At 48.4% G+C, this 18,405-nt stretch overlaps 1 protein-coding gene across 3 annotated transcripts in view; it reads left to right on the plus strand.

Annotated features, from left to right (window-relative positions):
* The first annotated feature begins 2,603 nt into the window (after positions 1 to 2,603).
* The window catches only part of REEP1 (receptor accessory protein 1), a 122,729-nt gene continuing 106,927 nt past the window's right edge, over positions 2,604 to 18,405 (plus strand). For all 3 annotated transcript variants that reach the window (XM_050753111.1, XM_050753112.1, XM_050753113.1), the window contains exon 1: positions 2,604 to 2,783. In XM_050753111.1, the coding sequence (XP_050609068.1) occupies positions 2,752 to 2,783 (32 nt within the window). In that variant the 5' untranslated portion in view covers positions 2,604 to 2,751. The remainder of the gene's footprint in view (positions 2,784 to 18,405) is intronic.

The following is an 18,405-nucleotide window of genomic DNA, read 5'->3' on the forward strand; positions in this document are numbered from 1 at the left end:
CAAATCTGAGAATTCTACTTATAGGGAGTAGGGAACCAGCATGTGGTTACCTTCTCCTTTATTTTCCCACCAACAGGGTCTCTTTGAACCATAGCCCATCCCCTCCAGCGCTCCCCCTGCAAGATAGGTAATAGCCTTTCTGACCCAGGGAGTATAGGTGAGGGGTATGGATGGAGGGGAAGGGAGGTCTCGGGAAGGTCCTCTGTGCTGGGTGCTGTCCTGATCTAGCTTTGGTGTTCTCTCTGCCTAGTGAGTATGGAAAACTTTGTTTTACCCGCATAACCTTACCTTGAGTGAGATATGGTGGGGTCAGACACAGATCAAGAAGAGAAGCAGGAAAGTGTTTCAGAGCTTTTTATAGCCACAGTTTCCTGGAGAGATCACAGCACACCATGCAGGGCCACTCAGGGCCAGGGTCTGTCACGGGGAGAGGGAGAGAGGGGAATTGTGGACAAACACCTTTATCATGGTTTCTGAGGGAAGGAAAGGGTGAAATAAGGCAAGCAGATATAGGACTGGCTAATTTGGATAACTTCAGTGGGTTCTGAAGCACAGGGGCTGTAACAAATTGTTTGGTGCCTAGCCCTGGGGCAATTAGGGCAGGTGTACAGTGTCCCACGTGAGAACCTGCTAACGGAAGTGGTTGGGGGTGTGGGGTTAATACACTGCTGGAGAAGGGGAACTGACCAGCCTCCAGCCAGAGTCTCAAAGCTGGGTCAAGGCAGCATGAAAAACTGCTACATTACAGCTATTTTATGGGTTCTTTGGAGACCTGAGATATGAGAGCATGTCTCATCTGCAGTCCTTTTGTTGTCCGTGAAATGTTTCTTCTGTCTATACAGGCACACACACGCACAGATTCTGCTATACCTGAGGGTACTAAGCTGTCTCCTGCGCTTCTCACATGTGACACTGAATTACACATGACACCATCATCAGCAAAGGACAGGGCACCAAGAGCACCACGCAGAACCTAAGCTATTGGAGGGTGGGAAAAGCAGCAGCAGAGCCAAGGAGTAGAGGACAAAGCGTTTCCAGTGTAACAGAATAATGTACTATCTGAGGCCGGGTCTAGGGTGAGCAGAGTGAGGTGCTCAGTGACGGTGCAACATGTAAGAGGTGCCATAAAACTCAGCAATTAGGCCGGGCGCGGTGGCTCAAGCCTGTAATCCCAGCACTTTGGGAGGCCGAGACGGGCCGATCACGAGGTCAGGAGATCCAGACCATCCTGGCTAACACGGTGAAACCCCGTCTCTACTAAAAAATACAAAAAACTAGCCGGGCGAGGTGGCGGAAGCCTGTAGTCCCAGCTACTAGGGAGGCTGAGGCAGGAGAATGACGTCAACCCGGGAGGAGGAGCTTGCAGTGAGCTGAGATCCGGTCACTGCACTCCAGCCTGGGCGACAGAGCGAGCCTCTATCTCAAAAAAAAAAAAAAAAAAAAATAATAATAATAATAATAATAATTCAGCAATTAAGATACATAATAGGGCCTGGCGCGGGAGCTCACTTCTGTAATCCCAGCACTTTGGGAGGCCGAGGCGGGCAGATCACGAGGTCAGGAGTTTGAGACCAGTCTGGCCAACATAGTGAAACTCCATCTCTACTAAAAATACAAAAATTAGCTGGGCGTGGTGGCGCGCGCCTATAATCCCAGCTACTCATGAGGCTGAGGCAGGAGAATCACTTGAACCCGGGAGGCGGAGCTTGCAGTGAGCCGAGATCAGGCCACTGCACCCCAGAGCGAGACTCCGTCTCATAAAAAAAACAAAAAACAAAAAAAAGGTAATAGTTAATACGGTATTTTAAAAAATACGTAAAAATGTTTATATAGGGTGCACAAGTTTCCTTTTGCCTAAGACTTCAACGTGGCTCAGCGGGACACCGGTGCTATGCAATCGCAGCTTCTAGTCTCCTCCTAGGACCAGGAGCAGCCCCCAAGGAAAGGCCTTCCCTAGGAACAAGCAGCCCTTCAGCCCAGCCTTGAAGAAGGAGCTGAATCAAATCAAGGCAGGACGATGAGGCATGGCGTGTACAGACAGGGAAAAAAGAAACAGCAAATATTTGAGTCCAAGATGCCCGGAGGGAAAAGAGCTAGAGGACTATTTGGGGGAATGGTCTTGGCAACACGGTTCTAGGCAGGTACCACGATGATATAGGGACTCCGTAGAATTTTAAATAGGGAGGCAAGCGCCCAGGTTTGTTTTTTATGCAGAAAGTGCTTAGCAGGGGACAGTTTGAAGACGTTAGGTCTGGATCCAGGTAAACCCTTTATGAGGCTAACGCACTATTTGAATGAGGGATGACAGCATCCCACCTAGACAGGTGCAGACAGATTCCCGAGGTCCAAGTTCGGACCTCAGTTTCCCTGCTGGAACGCTGAGGGTCCCTGCCCTGCAAACGGGGCCGCCGCAGGGCTCCCTTGGCGGGGCCGGTGCCCTGGGGCGCGCGCAGGACCCGCCCGCCTTCAGCTGGGGGCCCGGGCGAGCGGGGCGGGGCGGGCCCGCGGGTGCCCTGACCGGCTCACCGCCCAATCGCTGCGGGCCCGCGGAGCCTCGGGGGGCTGGAGCCGCAGCAGCCGCCAGAACGTGCCGCGGCTGCGCCAACGCGCGAACGCCGGGCAGGGCGGCGGGCGCGCTCAGTCTGCCGGCGGCTGCCGTGAGCGGACAGACGTGCCGGGAGCGTCGCAGCCGCCCGCGCCGCCCGCAGCCTAGCCGAGCCGCGCCGCCCGGGCCTCGCCCGCCCGCCCGCCATGGTGTCATGGATCATCTCCAGGCTGGTGGTGTAAGTGGCCTTCTCCCGCGCGCCCCTCCGTCCCCTCCCTCCCCGCCCCCGGCCCCAGGCTGCGCGCGCCCCTGCAGCGCCCGGCCCCAGTGGCTCCGGCTATTAATACCCGGCGCAGCTAAATTTAGCAGGTACAGTAGCCGCCGAGGACGCCTGCGGGCGGACGGGCGGCGCAGGACGCGGCTGCTGCCCAGGAGGCAGCAGGCGCTGGCGGCCGCTTGCGGGGGGCTGGGCCGGGACAGCGAGGGCTGGGGCGCGCGGGGGTTCCTTGGGGGCTGCGTCTCGCCGTGCCCCGGCCGCTTTGTTCCCCAGCTCCGTCGATTTGCAGAGGCCCCGAATGGGCGCGCCGCGGGGACACGCGTCTCTCTCCTTTGGGAGAAATGTGCGGTCGCCCGGCGCCGCGGTCCGCCGCCCAGCTTTTGTTAGGTGGAAAGGACAGCGCAGACGAGCCAGGGGCGCTGCCTGGAGGGTCAGCGCGGAAAGTGGGGAGAGACAGAGGCGGGACTCCCAGTGGGGTTGGAAAAATCCTCCTTTTTTGGTGTCTACATCGACAGCGGCAAAGGCAGGTGGGACATGGGAAGACGCATATGAATCTTGGAGTAGACGCCTGGAGCCCTCGGCTCCGACTCTTTTTGCAGGGGTTTGAGAGACAGGGGCGGGTACCTCCGGGAGTGCACGGGAAATTTTCAAGTGACAGCCACCCGGATGGTGGCGATGACACCTCCCAGGCCTTGCAGGAGAGCGCAGAGTCATCTGGGGTGAGGTCTGTGTGAAGTCGTTGGGGGTGGGCGTGGGGGCCGATTTTCCCTTTCAAGCCCCAGGACCCGTAGGCGTTTGAAGAGCTTCCCCGGTGGATTTATTCTCCTTTGGAGATAGACGTGGCTGTTCCAGTCCCTGTTCTTCCCTAACCGTCCTGGCCTGAGTCAGAACAGATTTGCCACCTGCTCTAGCTAGCAGGGGCTGAAATGGGTGTGGGGATTCTAAGGCAGGGAGGAGGGTGGCAAGCACCTCGGGCTTTTTCTTTGTCTGAGAACGCGGGACTCTGGACCCCAGTGATTGTGCACCATCACTCCCCACGTTTTGAAACACCTCCCATCTCCCGTCCCTTCTTTACTGATTTTCCCTTCCGAAGTGGATCTCAGCATTGTCTCCTGCCACCGTTCAGGGCTTTCCTCCCAAAGCCAGTGTCTGTGTCTCTCAGCCCCCAAGTCATTTCGTGAAGGCCTCGCCACAGCTGTTCCTGACTGTGGGGGGTTTGCGCTGCATCTTGAGGTGGCACGTTAAACATTTGGAAGATTTCTGCTGGCAGAGCTGACGTGAATAATACAGGGAAGTGGCTGACACGCCTTGCCCTGCCTCATGCCTGACCAACACTGTCTTGCCATCAGGGTGGTGGTTCCTCTCTGGGATCGATATTGCCAGTGGCTTCTGGGGAGCCCTCAGGGTGGGGCTGGAGAGTTGCGTTGGCCTGGCTGGTGGGCTCTCTATAGGTCCTGCTGGGCTGGAAGTGAGGGCATCGGGTCCTGGGTCATATGACTATGATTAGTTTTATTAGCACCTCCATCCCCCCACCACTTTTTTTTTCGTTTTTGTTTTTGACTCACTCTGTCCCCCAGGCTGGAGAGTGCAGTGGCACAGTCTCGGCTCACTGCAGCCTTAGCCTCCTGGGTTCAAGCGATTCTTCTGCCTCAGCCTCCCAAATAGCTGGGATTACAGGCGCTCGCCACCATACCCAGCTAAGTTTTGTATTTTTAGTAGAGATGGGGTTTCACCATGTTGACCAGGCTGGTCTTGAACTCCTGCCCTAGTGATCTGCCCGCTCCGGCCTCCCAAAGTGCTGGGATTACAGGCGTAAGCCACCGTGCCCAGCCCCTCCCCCTTTTTTACAACGGGCAACTGATGAGGGTGGAGAGGAGAGGCATACATTTGGGAGGTGTCTCAGGGATGTGCTGTTGCTTTCTAAAACAACCACACTCCCCAGAACCGAGACTTCAGAGAATTTAAATTATCTGTGGCCAGCATTCTGTGGCCTAAGGAGAGTTGATGGGATTTGAGATTGTTATTTCCACCATCAAGTCCAAAAGCTCAGGGATAGCACTTATCCCCCAGTCCCTAATTCGCTGTAGAAACCCAGCATGAGCATATTGATTATGAATTATGAACATCATTTTAAATAAGCAATCCCTGTTCGGTGAAGACAATATTTGTTCATTACGGGAAAATTAGAAAAGATAAACTGAAAAATCATCCACATTTCCACCACACAGAGATAACTAATAATAATAATGGAGGGCATATTCTTCAAGAAATTTTCCTGTATACATATACGTACATATATTTATAATTCAAGGATATTATTGATTCAGCCCAATATTCTACACTCCACACACCTTGAGGAACTTCTTATCAAGAGGAGGAATACTGTGTTTGGAGTCAGAATACCCGTGGTTCAAATCCCAGTTTTACCTCTTGCTAGAAGATCCCAGTTCACAACTCAGATCACAGCAGATGCTAATCCGCAGCTAGTTCACCTCATGTTGCTGTTGCAAAGATTTCCATGACACTTGATATCAAGTTGCCAAGCACCACGGAGAGCACTAAATCAATGATAAGTCCCTCCTTCTGTCCTCCCTGGGAACCCTGTGAGAGGTTATCAGGGGCTCTCAGACTTAATTTACTCCTGCGGGTTTCAAACTGGGTTCCCTGAGGGCCACCCAGCTTGAGCAGATGGGCTCTGGGCTCCTCATCCCTGATTCAACCCAAGCAGTTGCCTTTTTGTTTGTCTTATATATTGGGGTTCTAGATAAAATACAGTTCAGAAAAATATATGTATTTTACTGCTAATAAAAACAACTGATCTAGTCCTCCCCCTCATCTGTAAAACTGCAGAGGAAATGTGCCTTGCCCAAGGACACAAGATGAGCTGGTAAAGAAAACAGGCTCTGGATTTTTAGTCCAGTCCAGTGCTTTTTCCACCTTCACTCCCCACTGCCAGTTGAAAAACTGATCTCTTTCAAGCTCCCTAGACCTCTATCATGGGAGCATCCTATGGTTTTATCTGCAAGTCGCGTTTTGTGTAAGCAGTCTTTTTATGGTTTTGTAAGCCTCTGTCACATCAATGAACATGTAAGGAAGACCTATCACTGTGTTCTGAGGATAGAGAGGGAGTGTCTTCCTGTCTTTGTGTGGTCCCAACCATCCAACCAGAGGTATCACGACAAGCTGATGGCCTCCAGGGACAGCCAACCAGTGCTTGTGGATGTCTCTGCTGCTACTGGCCATGAGCATTTTGAAGAAAGTGATTGTGGCTTGTTTCCCTTTACAACCTCTTTTCCCCTGCCATGGGTCTTTCACGAAGTACCTGGCACCTGAATGCACTGAGTGAAGGTTGGTTGTGTTGAAGGAAATCCCAAGCCCTGGGGACAAGCAGAGTGGCTGACTAGTGCTGTCCCCTGGGGACGGAGGTCAGCAGGCATCAAGATAGGCTTGTGCCCACAGGCAAGGCTCTTAGAATGAGGACCAGTTTGAGATGCTTCTTTCTTGCTAGCTCTCTTTCTCCTAACTTCCTTGGCTCAGCCTGTAAATAATTAAGGAAGAAATACTTAGTGCAATAGCACTCAGAACCTGGTTGATACCTTCATAGGACACAGGGACTTATTTAGGACTTGCCTGCTTGCTTCCTTTCATTATCTTTACACACAACTCAAGGTCTAGGCATGAATGAATTTCAAACTGGGGAGAGCATATTTTTGTGCACCCTTTTGGAGGGGGGACACCAACGTTGCTGTGTGACTTCTTGGAAGACTATGCCATTTTGAAGCATTATTCTAAGGAGCAGATATTGCCTCATTGTCTTGGCCAAGGCCCAGAACGTTGGCTGAACAGATCAAGAGCTTCTCACCCCTTATGGGATTAGTAGACTAAAACCCCAACTCACTACGTGGGGAAAAGAGAGTTCTAAGTCCACAAAATTTTCTGAATAACTAACGGCTGTGCAGAAAACATTTTATTTCCACACAGCACATTTTAAAAAATATTAGTTTTTAGAAAATACAGTGTGATGATCAAGACAGAGTCTTAGTTTGATAGGTTGAAGATCTGGCTAAGTTCTAGGACTGGGATTTGGAGCATGAAGTCTGTCCTGGGTCAGGGATATGAAAATGGATGGGGCTGGGAGGAATGTGGATTGTCCTCAAGATGTTCCCCAACTGTTGCAAAACAAATGGAAAAAGAAAAGAAAAGATCGTAAATCCTTAAATATAAGCTAGCCTTTCTTTGGGGCCTGCTTTTAAAATGTGGCATGCAGGAAACTGATTCAGTTAATGGCGGGTTCCAGTTGGTTGAGGATTGATTTCCTGGCACCGTGCCGTAGTGCACTGTGGGAGCTGGGTAAATGTTTCCGTTGAATTGTGAAAGGAAAGATGTTGGGCTAGTAGGCAGCAGACATGGGTTCTAGTCCCAGTGCTGACCTGAGCCACTGCCACAGTGCTAAGGCCGACTCCCACCCACCTGGGCCAGCTCCCTGTCTAAGAGACAGGTTTCTGGCCACAGTCACCCTGCAGGTCCTTGGAGCTCCAGGAGTCAGTGTTCCTCTAGGTCCCTTCCTTCCCCAGCTGGCCTGTATGCATCATGTTTATTTATAAACAGGAGGAGTATCCTCAAGGAAGTGAAGAATACCAGCTTAGATTTCTCTGCTGTGGAGCTGCCCTGTTTCTTTGTTTGCTAACCCTGCCTACCTGCTGAGAAGTAGCTTTCATGCACTTCTTCCCGCTGTGTCTTATTTGAGGTTAGCTGACAAGGGAGGGTCTCACCTGGTTATTACTGGGTCAGTCTCCCCACTTCCTTCTGAAGCCAGCTATCTTTTTTGGAGGGTGTATTATGTCAGGGGAGGAGGAGCCCTGGGGAGAATGAGGGAAGTGGGAGTCAGGCCCTCTTTGGCCACTTAGTGAGGCTGCTGTTTTGTGTACATGTGAGTGTATGTGAATGAGTGTGTATGTGTGTGTGTGTGTGTGTGTTTCCAGGGAAGTCTGGGAGGCTAGGGAAAGGAGAGACACGGCAGTGCAGCAGCCATAGCACGTGATACCTTTGGAATTTCACTGCCAGGGATGAGCCACACACATGCCCAGCTGGTTACCAGAATTCTTAGTCTGGGGGAGTGTTTCCAACCCCCAACAAGAAGTAAGGGAGGGTGCACTTGGGCACTAAGGATGTTTTCCTCTCGATTCTAGGACTTGGGAAGGGAATTGGGATTCTTGAGGAACTGGAAGTTGGATCATTATATTCAGAGTATTTATTCTGAATTTTCAGATCTCATCTGTCTTTATATGGAAGCACATTATTTTCACTTTGGGTTTTTTAAGTCACACCGGGGCTTCCCTGGGAATTCAGGGAAAGAGGAAATACAGATCAAGGACCAACTTGAAATATAGATCAAGGAAATATAGATCAAGGACCCCCACACAGTAGGGATTTCAGAAAGAGTCTTGCAAGGTAATTTGGTATAGGCCTTCAAGCATGGGTGGGTACCCAGACCAGGGATGGCAAGTGAGGTTCATCTCTTTTGATTAATGTGAGGCTGCCTAGGACACTGTCTTGAGGAGCAAGAAGCTGAGTTGGGCTCAGTGGGGAAGGAGTCCTAAGACTGCTTTATGCAGGGAAGATGGTGATGCGGCACACGTGTTGGTTCAGTATTTGCTCTTCCGGACTTAGCTTATTCCTGATCAGAAAAGGTTTGCCCCATTGTCAGATTTACTGGATTAGTAAACAGAGAGCATCTGTTATTTGAGTTAACATCTCCTCCTGACATCCCATCTCTCCCTCTCCCTGTGGCCTTGTCAGTCACCTGGCAGTTCTAGGACAAAGGTGCCTCCTGTTGCCACTGTAGGGAGCTGTCCAGCCTAGCTGTCTTGCCTTGCTTCTCTTTCTTCTTAGGACTATCATGCATAGCGTATACTACATTCCCTCCCCATTTTTTTTTCCTTTCACTGATCACATCTCAGTTAAAGTCTGCCTTAGACATTCTCCTGCATACTTATGTGTGTATATCCTTCCCTCCTCTTTGTATGGGACTCTGGATAGTACTTTGGGCTGCAAAACTAGTTTTCCATTCCCTTCTGGTAACATGCTCCATCCTGCCTCCCTCCACTCAGCCACAAAAGTCAGCATGTGACCCAGGGCTAGATATGCATTTCCCTGGGCACGGACATTGGTCCAGAGGTGGGCAGGTGACTCAAACTGAGATCCTTCCCCAGGGTTTCTTGATTTGGAGCTGCGGGAGAATAGCTTTGCCTATGGGGCCCAGAGTTGGAAAGATATGAAGTTAGGGCTGAGGCATCTAAACCCCCTGGCATACGTGGAGAAAGTCCATAAGCAAAAGTGGAGAATATAGCAAAGCAAAAATAAATGGAGATGAGACTTGGGTGAGAGAAAGAGGCTGGCACAAGAGAGTCTTGCTTTTGGTGGCTCAGGCCCCAGTTCCTACAGCTGCTTTTTTGATGCCATGAGCTGTCCCATATCCTGGAATGAAAACTTTAAATGGTGCTTATAATCAATTAAATATTTGTTGTTAGGATGGACTAGAGCATGCTGCAGTAACAACTCCTAAATCCCAGTGGCTCAAGAAAATAAAGATTTATTTCTTGCTTTCTGCAGCCTGTTCACTGTGGGTTGGCAGGGGTACTCTGCTCATCATATTCACTCAGAGTCCCAGGCTGCCTGGGTTTCCTTTGTCTTATCATTATAAGACATCAGGATTCTGGCTGGGCACAGTGGCTCACCATGTAATCCTAGCACTTTGGGAGGCAGAGGTGGACAGATCACTTGAGCCCAGGAGTTTGAGACCAGCCTGGGCAATATGGCAAAACCCCATCTCTACAAAAAAAAAAATACAAAAATTAGCTGGGCATGGTGGTGTGCACCTGTGGTCCCAGCTACTTGGAGGATGAGGTGGGAGGATCACTTGAGCCCGGGAGCTAGAGGTTGCAGTGAGCCAAGATCACACCACTGCACTGAGCCTGAGAAACAGAGTGATACCCTGTCTCAAACACACACACACACACACACACACACACACACACACGCACACACACATACCACAGTTCACTGTGGTAGGGAGAGAAAAATAGAGAGTCACACACTGGCTCATAAGTACCTGCCCCTGGAGATGATAACTTGCCATTTCTGCTCACATGTCATTGGCCAAACCTGAATTCAAAGTGGGTGGGGAATTACACTCCTCACTAAAGAATAGCCCTAATGACCACCATATATGTTGAGTGAATGACTCCTAGCCAGCTTTGCAAACCTAGATATGTCCTTGGCATAATACGGTATTGTGAAACTGGGAGAATCCTGACATAACTCCTTCAATCTCTACACTGGAAATATCTCTCTCACTTCCCTTTTAGTCCCTTTATTCTGTTTGTGAGTCAAGAAAGGAGGTCTTAAGTCTGAGGAGAAATTAGCAATTACAAAGAACTGATGCCATTCCATAGCTAAAACCTTGGAAGGTGCCCTCTGGCTTTCACTACACTCTCCATATGTGTCTCTACCTTTCTCCATGAAACCTCCCTTAGGTCCCCTAACCAAGAAAGATTTCTGTCCTATGGGTCCCCAGAGTGGCATTGTCACTTTGTTCCTGGTGCTGTGGTGGTCTAGTGCATTGATATCCCCTTACAGACCACATCTGCTTCGTTTCCCTCACAGTTTCTTATATGCAGTAGGTGCCCAGCGAGTGTGTGTTGGATGGTGAATGAGTCAGGACCTCACTCCTCAGAGTGTGGTCTGTGCACCAGCAGCATTGGCATTACTGGAGTAGTTAGGAATGCAGAGTCCCAGGCCTAGTGAATCTGCATTTTAACAAGATCCCCATAAAACCTGAGAAGGGCTGAGTCAGGAGACAGGGTGCCATCATGTCCCCTGTGAATTGAAAAGAGATGGACTTGCCTGAGGTTCTCATTATTGCCTGTGGACCTGGGGCCCGAGATTCAATCGCAAGCCACCATTTGTGCTAAACTGTGGTTCATGCTTTCTGGTTCTGAGAGGTTCTGACCCCAACTTTTTATGATGAGTTCTAAATAGCATGCCTGGACTCGGTCAACCCAGTGCCCAACCAAGAACCTTTTGATATGGACAGGAGGCAGGGAAATACTGGGTAGAAGAGGGCAATTCCCTGGCAAAGGCCCCACCCTCAAGCCTGGAAACTGCGGCCCTAAATGAGAACAGTTATCCCTGTTTTCCTGCCCAAATGTTGCTTTTTCCAAAACCACTCTGGCCCGTCACACTCCGCATCCCGTACCCACAAAAACCCCAAACTCCACTGGCAGAGAAGCAGAGTGGCGTGGCAGAGGAGAGAAGAGAAGCATCGGAACGTTGAGAGGAGTTTGGCCAGGGATGGCCGCACTCCAGGGGAAGATTATCTTCCTGCTGTATCCCCTTTCCAGCTCCCCATCTCGCTAAGAGCCACCTCCATCACTCAATAAAATCTCTGCATTCACCATCCTTCAAGTCTGTGTGACCTGATTCTTCCTGGATACTGGACAAGAACAGGGTGCCAAGAGGGCAGGGTGTAAAAGACTGTCACCATGACTCTCCACTGAGCTGGTTAACAGCCATCTGCAGATGGCAACTGCTAAAACAGCATTAATTGTAACACACCCCTAGACGCTGCCAGGGAACTAGAGCCCAGAAGTACTCACCCCAGCCTTGGCACCCTCTCACCTGCATGCTTCCCCTCCTGCAAGGGGTTTGAGCACTGCAGGCCGAGTCAGCAAGCCACACCCCTGTCACAAGTCCCACAGAGGGGTCAAGGGAGTCCTCCTGTTTCTCCTGTTTCACTTCCTTTTTTTTTTTTTCTTCTTTTTTAAGATGGAGTCTTACTCTGTCGCCAGGCTGGAGTGCCACCATCTCGGCTCACTGCAATCTCCGCCTCCCGGGTTCGAGCAATTCCCCTGCCTCAGCCTCCCGAGTAGCTGGGACTAAGGGTGCACACCACCACACCTAGCTAATTTTTTGTATTTTAGTAGAGACGGGGTTTCACCATGTTGGCCAGGATGGTCTCGATCTCCTGACCTCATGATTCCTCACCTCGGCCTCCCAAAGTGCTGGGATTACAGGCATGAGTCACTGGGCCCAGCCTCCTGTCTTACTTTCACAGATGGGCTGCCTAATTGTGATCAGTGTAAAATTTAGTCTTGTCACAACTGGGGCTTACACTGCCAAAGCTATGCCTGTCAGACAGAATATTGGGCTGAGTGGGTCACGCTGCTCAGAGGAGAGGGAATACAACCCGTCTTGAAAAAGAGGCTGGTGAGCCCGGCCAGCTGATGCTGGAGATTCACGTTGAATTTCCAGAACATGCAAAGACTTTTTCTCATGAGCACGTGAGGTTGAGAACCACGAGTCCACATGTGCCCCTCCTGAGGGAGTTGCAGGATCCAGCAGTATCTGTGCATACTTCAGGCTGCATGTTGTGGAATCCAGGCTTTTTCAGCAAGTTCTCCTAGCTCTGCCTTTAAAATACTCGCCTGTCTACCCATGACTCCCGCCTCCACCACTGCCACCAACCAAATACTGTTGCTCTCCTGGACCATTGAAAACCCTCCTGACTGTTTTCTCTGCTTCTATTCCTGTCCCTCCAGTGATCTCATTAAAATGTTAGATAGGGCCGGGCGCGGTGGCTAACGCCTGTAATCCCAGCACTTTGGGAGGCTGAGGCGGGCGGGCAGATCATGAGATCAGGAGATCGAGACCATCCTGGCTAACACGGTGAAACCCCGTCTCTACGAAAATACAAAAAATTAGCTGGGTGAGGTGGCGGGCGCCTATAGTCCCAGCTACTTGGGAGGCTGAGGCAGGAGAATGGTGTGAACCTGGAAGGCAGAGCTTGTGGTGAGCCGAGATCGTGCCATTGCACTCCAGCCTGGGTGACAGAGGGAGACTCCGTCTCCAAAAAAAAAAAAAAAAAAAAAAAAAAAAACAGTAAGATAGGCCATCTTTCCCATACTGTTTAAAAACTGCTCCATCTCACTAAGAGTAAAACTCAAACTCCTTACCATTGTCAACAACACTCAACAAGGTCTGGCTTCTGCCTATCTCTGACCTTACCTGGCAGTGGCCTCCCCTCTCTCACTCGGCTCTAGCCTCCTCACTATTCTTAGAAGGTGGCAAACTTGTCCCATCCAGCAACCTTTGCACATACATATATTAATAATATATATCATTTCTATAATAGAGCTACCAGTTAGAGACCTAGAATAAGTTTTTTTAAATAAAAAAAAGAAATAAAGCAAAGAACTGAAAATAAAAGAAAACAGCATAACCTGGGGGAGAGAAATAGGCCCATGTGGAAAAGAAGCACTTCTGGAAGTAAAACATAAAGTGTTGACATTAAAAATCCAATGAATAGGTTAAAACGGTGAAGGATTGAATACCAAGAAGGTGGTGTTTTTCACACTGCGTCTTAGAGCTAGAAGGAGTCTTGGTGATGTCATGCCCTTGTTCGACAGACAAGGAAGATGGGGACCCACAGAGATAGGTGATCTGTCAAAATCACTAGCCTAATTGGCTAGGCCAAGACTTAAGGCCAGGTGTCCATGTTCTGAAAATGTTTTAATGTGGGAAAGAGAGCAAGCTTGTTTTATATGGTTAGAGAATTGGACTAGAACTAGTGGGTGGCTAGAAGACAAATTTTTGGCTTTTTGGAAGGAAAAGGTTTCCAGTAGTTGGCACTGACAGCACTGGGCTGCCTTGTGAGGCAGGGAGCTCCTGGCTCTCAACCCTAAAACTGTCCAACCCTAAAACTTTATGATTTTTTTTTTTTTTTTTTTTTTTTTGAGACGGAGTTTTGCTCTTGTTGCCCAGGCTGGATTGTAATGGCATGATCTTGGCTCAGTGTTACTTCTGCCTCCCAGGTTCAAGCGATTCTCCTGCCTCAGCCTCCTGAGTAGCTGGGATTAAAGGCATGCACCACCATGCCTGGCCAATTTTGTATTTTTAATAGAGATGGGGTTTCACCATTTTGGTCAGGCTGGTCTTGAACTCCTGACCTCAGGTGATCTGCCCACCTTGGCCTCCCAAGGTGCTGGGATTACAGGCGTGAGCCACCATGCCTGACCAAAACTTTATGATTTTAATCTTTTCCTTATACTGGTTGAGGAAGAGAGAGAGAAGAGCCATTAAAAATATTTCCTTTTTCAGTGATTAGGACTTCTATCCTTGCTCAAGATTGATTGATTGATTGATTCATAGCTTGGTCAATTTATTCATTGATGTACTGCTCATTTTTTTTGACCATTTGATGCATGCCAGGCACCAGGGATATAAATATGTATAAGTTCTGATTCCATCTTTGAGAAGTTTATGAGGTCATATAGCCAGTCACTGGGAAACTGGGACTTGAGTTCAAGTGTCCCTCTGCCTGCCCAGTGCTGTTTCCATTGGGTGGACATTTTGTGGGTGTGTGTGTGAATGACTTGTCTGGCTTTGGTTGGAAATTGTGGGGATAAACCCTTTCAGCAGGGGAAGTGGTACATCTTACATATGAAGGAATTAAACCACTGCTTCGTCTTCCTACCGGGGGGACACTGTGGCATTCAATGTTGGAGAGAAGAGAAGGCAGAGGACATGTGCTAAGTGGAAAACAATCTGAGACAAAGAGGTGAGTGAAGTCAAACATCCTTTCCCACTGTATTAGTCTATGATTGCTGCTGTAACAGGTAACCATGAATTTAGTGGTTTAAAACAACAGAGGTTGTTCTCTTGCAGTTCTGGAAGTCAGAAGTCTGAAATGACTCTTTTGGAGCTAAAATCAAGATGTTGGCAAGGCTGATTCCTTGTGGAAGTCCCAGGGGACACTCCATTCCTTGCTTCTTCCAGCTTCTGGTGGCTGCCAGCATTCCTCGTGGCTACATTACTCTAGTCTCTGCTTCTGTTCTGCCCTTCCATCTTCCTCTTAGGACACTTGTGATTACATTTAATCACATTTAATCACAAATCAAATAGGGCCCACTTGAATAATCAAGGATAATCTCCCCATCTCAAAAGCCTTAATTTAATTCTACCTGCAAAGTCCCTTTTGCCTTATAAGGTAACAGTCACAGGTTTTAGGAATTAGGACCTGGATATCTGCAGGCCATTACTCAGCTGACCACACCCAAGATCACAGTTCTTACAGCCTCCAGACTGAGGGGAGTTCATCTAAGAAAAACCTAAAAAGGGGGAAACACACAAGGGAACATTTTGATGTTCTAATGTCTTTATTTTTATTTATTTATTTACTTTTTATGTATTTTTTTTTCTCTGTTTTTTTGAGACAGAGTCTTGCTCAGTCTCCCAGGCTGGAGTGCAGTGGCACGATCTCGGCTCACTACAAACTCTGCCTCCTGGGTTCACGTCATTCTCCTGCCTCACCCTCCCAAGTAGCTGGGACTACAGGTGCCCACCACCATGCCTGGCTAATTTTTTTTATTTTTTCTTTTTAGTGGAGACGGGGTTTCACTGTGTTAGCCAGGATGGTCTCGATCTCCTGACCTCGTGATCCTCCTGCCTTGGCCTCCCAAAGTGCTGGGATTACAGGCGTGAGCCACTGCGCCCGGCCATTTTAATTTTGTTTTAGAAGACAGGATCTCATCCTGTTGCCCAGATTGGAGTACAGTGGTGACATCATAGCTCACTTCAGCCTTGAACTCCTGTCTTCCAGCAATCCTCTTACCTCAGCCTCCCAGGTTGCTGGGATTATAGGTGTGAGCCACTGCACCTGGCTTCTAACATCTTATTTTGTCTTGGTTTCTGGGCTCTCCGTGATTTGCAAAAAGTAATAAATGAGTCAATAGAAAAGACCATTTGTAAAGAAAAGGTGGTTAGGGGATAATGGATAATAGTACAGTGAACACTCATTTACTCATCGCCAGTTTAAGAACTAGAACACTACCTTCATTGTATGAATATACCATAATGTAACCTATCAAGCGAACTCTTGATGAATGTTTCGGTTGTTCTAGATTTTTCTTTTGCACTCTCTCCGAAAGAGCGCTACAGTGAGCATTCTTGTGTGTTTCCTGGTGTACCTTTGCACAGGTTTTGTTAGGGTTAGTCTGGCTGAGGCAGAAGATAATTGCATCTTCTACTTGACCAAATAACCTAAATTAAGTTTCCATAGAAAAAGGGGCCTATCCTGGGGCTTTTTATCCTGTACTGTTGATCACTTTGACCGACCCTGCACTGACACCACACTGTCGTAATTACCGTAGCTTGACAAAAATTCTTGATGTGCTCCACCATTTGTTCTTCATAAACTGTTCTCCAAAACTGTTTTCTTTCAGCAGTGGATGCTATTCCATTTGCACCACGTCTTTACCATCACTTGATATTCTCACACTTTAGAATTTTTGCCAGTCTGATGGGTACCAAATGGAATCTCTTTATGGATTTAATTTGCATTTTCCTGAACACTCCTGAGACTGAGCATCTTTTCATATGTTTATTGGCCATTCATGTTCTCTCTTCTGTGAAGTGCCTGCTCAAGTCTTGCCAGTTTTTCTCTTGTCCTTATCTTATTGATTAGTGGGAGTTCTTTAACTCTTCTGGGTGCTAAACTTCTGTCATTTATGTGTTACAAATGTCTTCTCCCAGTGTGTGATTTATTTTATCATCTCTTTTATAGTCTATGTTGATAACCAGAAGTTCTTAATATTAATGCAATAGACATCATTTTTTTCACTTATAGTTTGTGCTTTTTGTGTCCTAGGAAAATAAAATTGTGAAATTATTCTTCCATATTGCTCCTAGCAGTTTTCTAGTTTTTCTGTTCACATTTAATTTCTTAATCTATCTTGAGTTGATTTTTATATATGATGTGAAGCAGCAGTCTAATTTTTTTTCTTTTTTTTTTTTTTTTTTTTTTCACATGAAAAGCCAGTTATCCTGGCTCTATATATTCAAAAGTTCATGCTTTCTCTTCAGACCTGCAATGCCCAGCCCTGTCATAAAGTGAGTTTCTATAATGTGCAGGCCTGTTTCTGGACTCTTCATTCTGTACCATTGAATAGTTCGTCTGCCTGCCGTAGTGCCACGCTGTGTTAGTTACCAGAACTTTATGAAAAATCTTGATCTCTGGCATGGCAAGTTCCCCACCTTGTTCTCCTTCAAGAGTGCTTTAGTGCAGTAGTACCCAACCTTTTTGGCACCAGGGACTGGTTTCATAGAAGACAATTTTTCCATGGATGGGCATTGGGGGGCAGTTTTAGGATGAAACTGTTCCACGTCAGATCATCAGGCATTAGTTAGATTCTCATAAGGAGGTGTGCAACCTAGGTCTCTCGCATGCGCAGTTCACAATAGGATTCGTGCTCCTATGAGAATCTAATGCAGCTGCTGATCTGACAGGAGGTGGAGCTCAGGTGGTAATGCTGCTGCTCACCTCCTGCTGTGCGGCCAGGTTCCTAACAGACCACAGACCGGTCTCCAGTCTCCATCCCTGTCTGCAGCCCAGGGGTTGGGGGCCCTGCCTTAGTGCTTTCCTCTCCCATAATACATATTTAGAATTAGCTTAGAGTTATGTGTTATTGCACATACACAAGCACACAAATCTGTTGTGATTTTGATTGGACTAGCGTTGAATGTATGAAACAATAGAATATTGATTTTCTTCATTTATTTTTAATTTTTGGAGACAGAGTCTGGTTCTGTTGCCAAGGCTGGAGTGCAGTGGCACAATCATGGCACACTGCAGTCTTGACCTCCTGGGTGCAAGAGGTTCTCCTGCCTTGGCTCAGCTTCCCAAGTAGCTGGGACCACAGGTGTGTGCCACTGTGCCTGGCTAATTTTTGAATTTTTTGTAGAGACATTGTCTCACTATGTTCTCACTATGTTGTCCATGCTAGTCTGGAACTCCTGAGCTTAAGCAATTCTCCCACCTCCACCTGGTCTCCCAGCTGTGAGGCCTTTTATTTTTTTAAGACAGCATCTCACTCTGTTGTGCAGGCTGAAGTGCAGTGGTGAGTGCAGTGGTGAGTGCACTGCAGCCTCAGATTCCTGAGCTTAAGGGATCCTTCTGGTCTCAGCCTCTCGAGTAGTTATGACTATAGGTGTTCACCACCATGCCCAGATAATTAAAAAAAAATTGGGGGCCAGGTGCAGTGGCTCATGCTTGTAATCCTAGCACTTTGGGAGGCTGAGGCAGGTGGATTCCTTGAGTCCAGAAGTTAGAGACCAGCCTGGACAACGTGCTGAAAACCTGTCTCTACCAAAATAAATACAAAAATTAGCCAGGCGTGGTGGCGCACACCTGTGGTCCCAGTTACTTGGGAGGCTGAGCCAGGGCAGGAGAATCTCTTGCACCCAGGAGGTCAAGAGTAGCTGTGGTCCCAGCTACTCAGGAGGCTGAGGTGGAAGGACTGCTTAAACTCAGGAAATCAAGGCTGCAGTGAGCCATGATGGTGCCACTGCATTCCAGCCTGGGTGACAGAGCAAGACTCTCAAAAAAACATTTTTTTATTTTTAGAGACAGGTTCTGTCTCTGTTGCCCAGGCTGGTCTCTAACTCCTGACCTCAAGCAGTCCTCCTACCTCGGCCTCCCAAAGTGCTGGGGTTACCGACATGAGCCACCATGCCTGGCTAATATTGA

Source organism: Macaca thibetana, chromosome 13 (assembly GCF_024542745.1).
Source record: "Macaca thibetana thibetana isolate TM-01 chromosome 13, ASM2454274v1, whole genome shotgun sequence".
NCBI classification, from domain to species: domain Eukaryota; kingdom Metazoa; phylum Chordata; class Mammalia; order Primates; family Cercopithecidae; genus Macaca; species Macaca thibetana.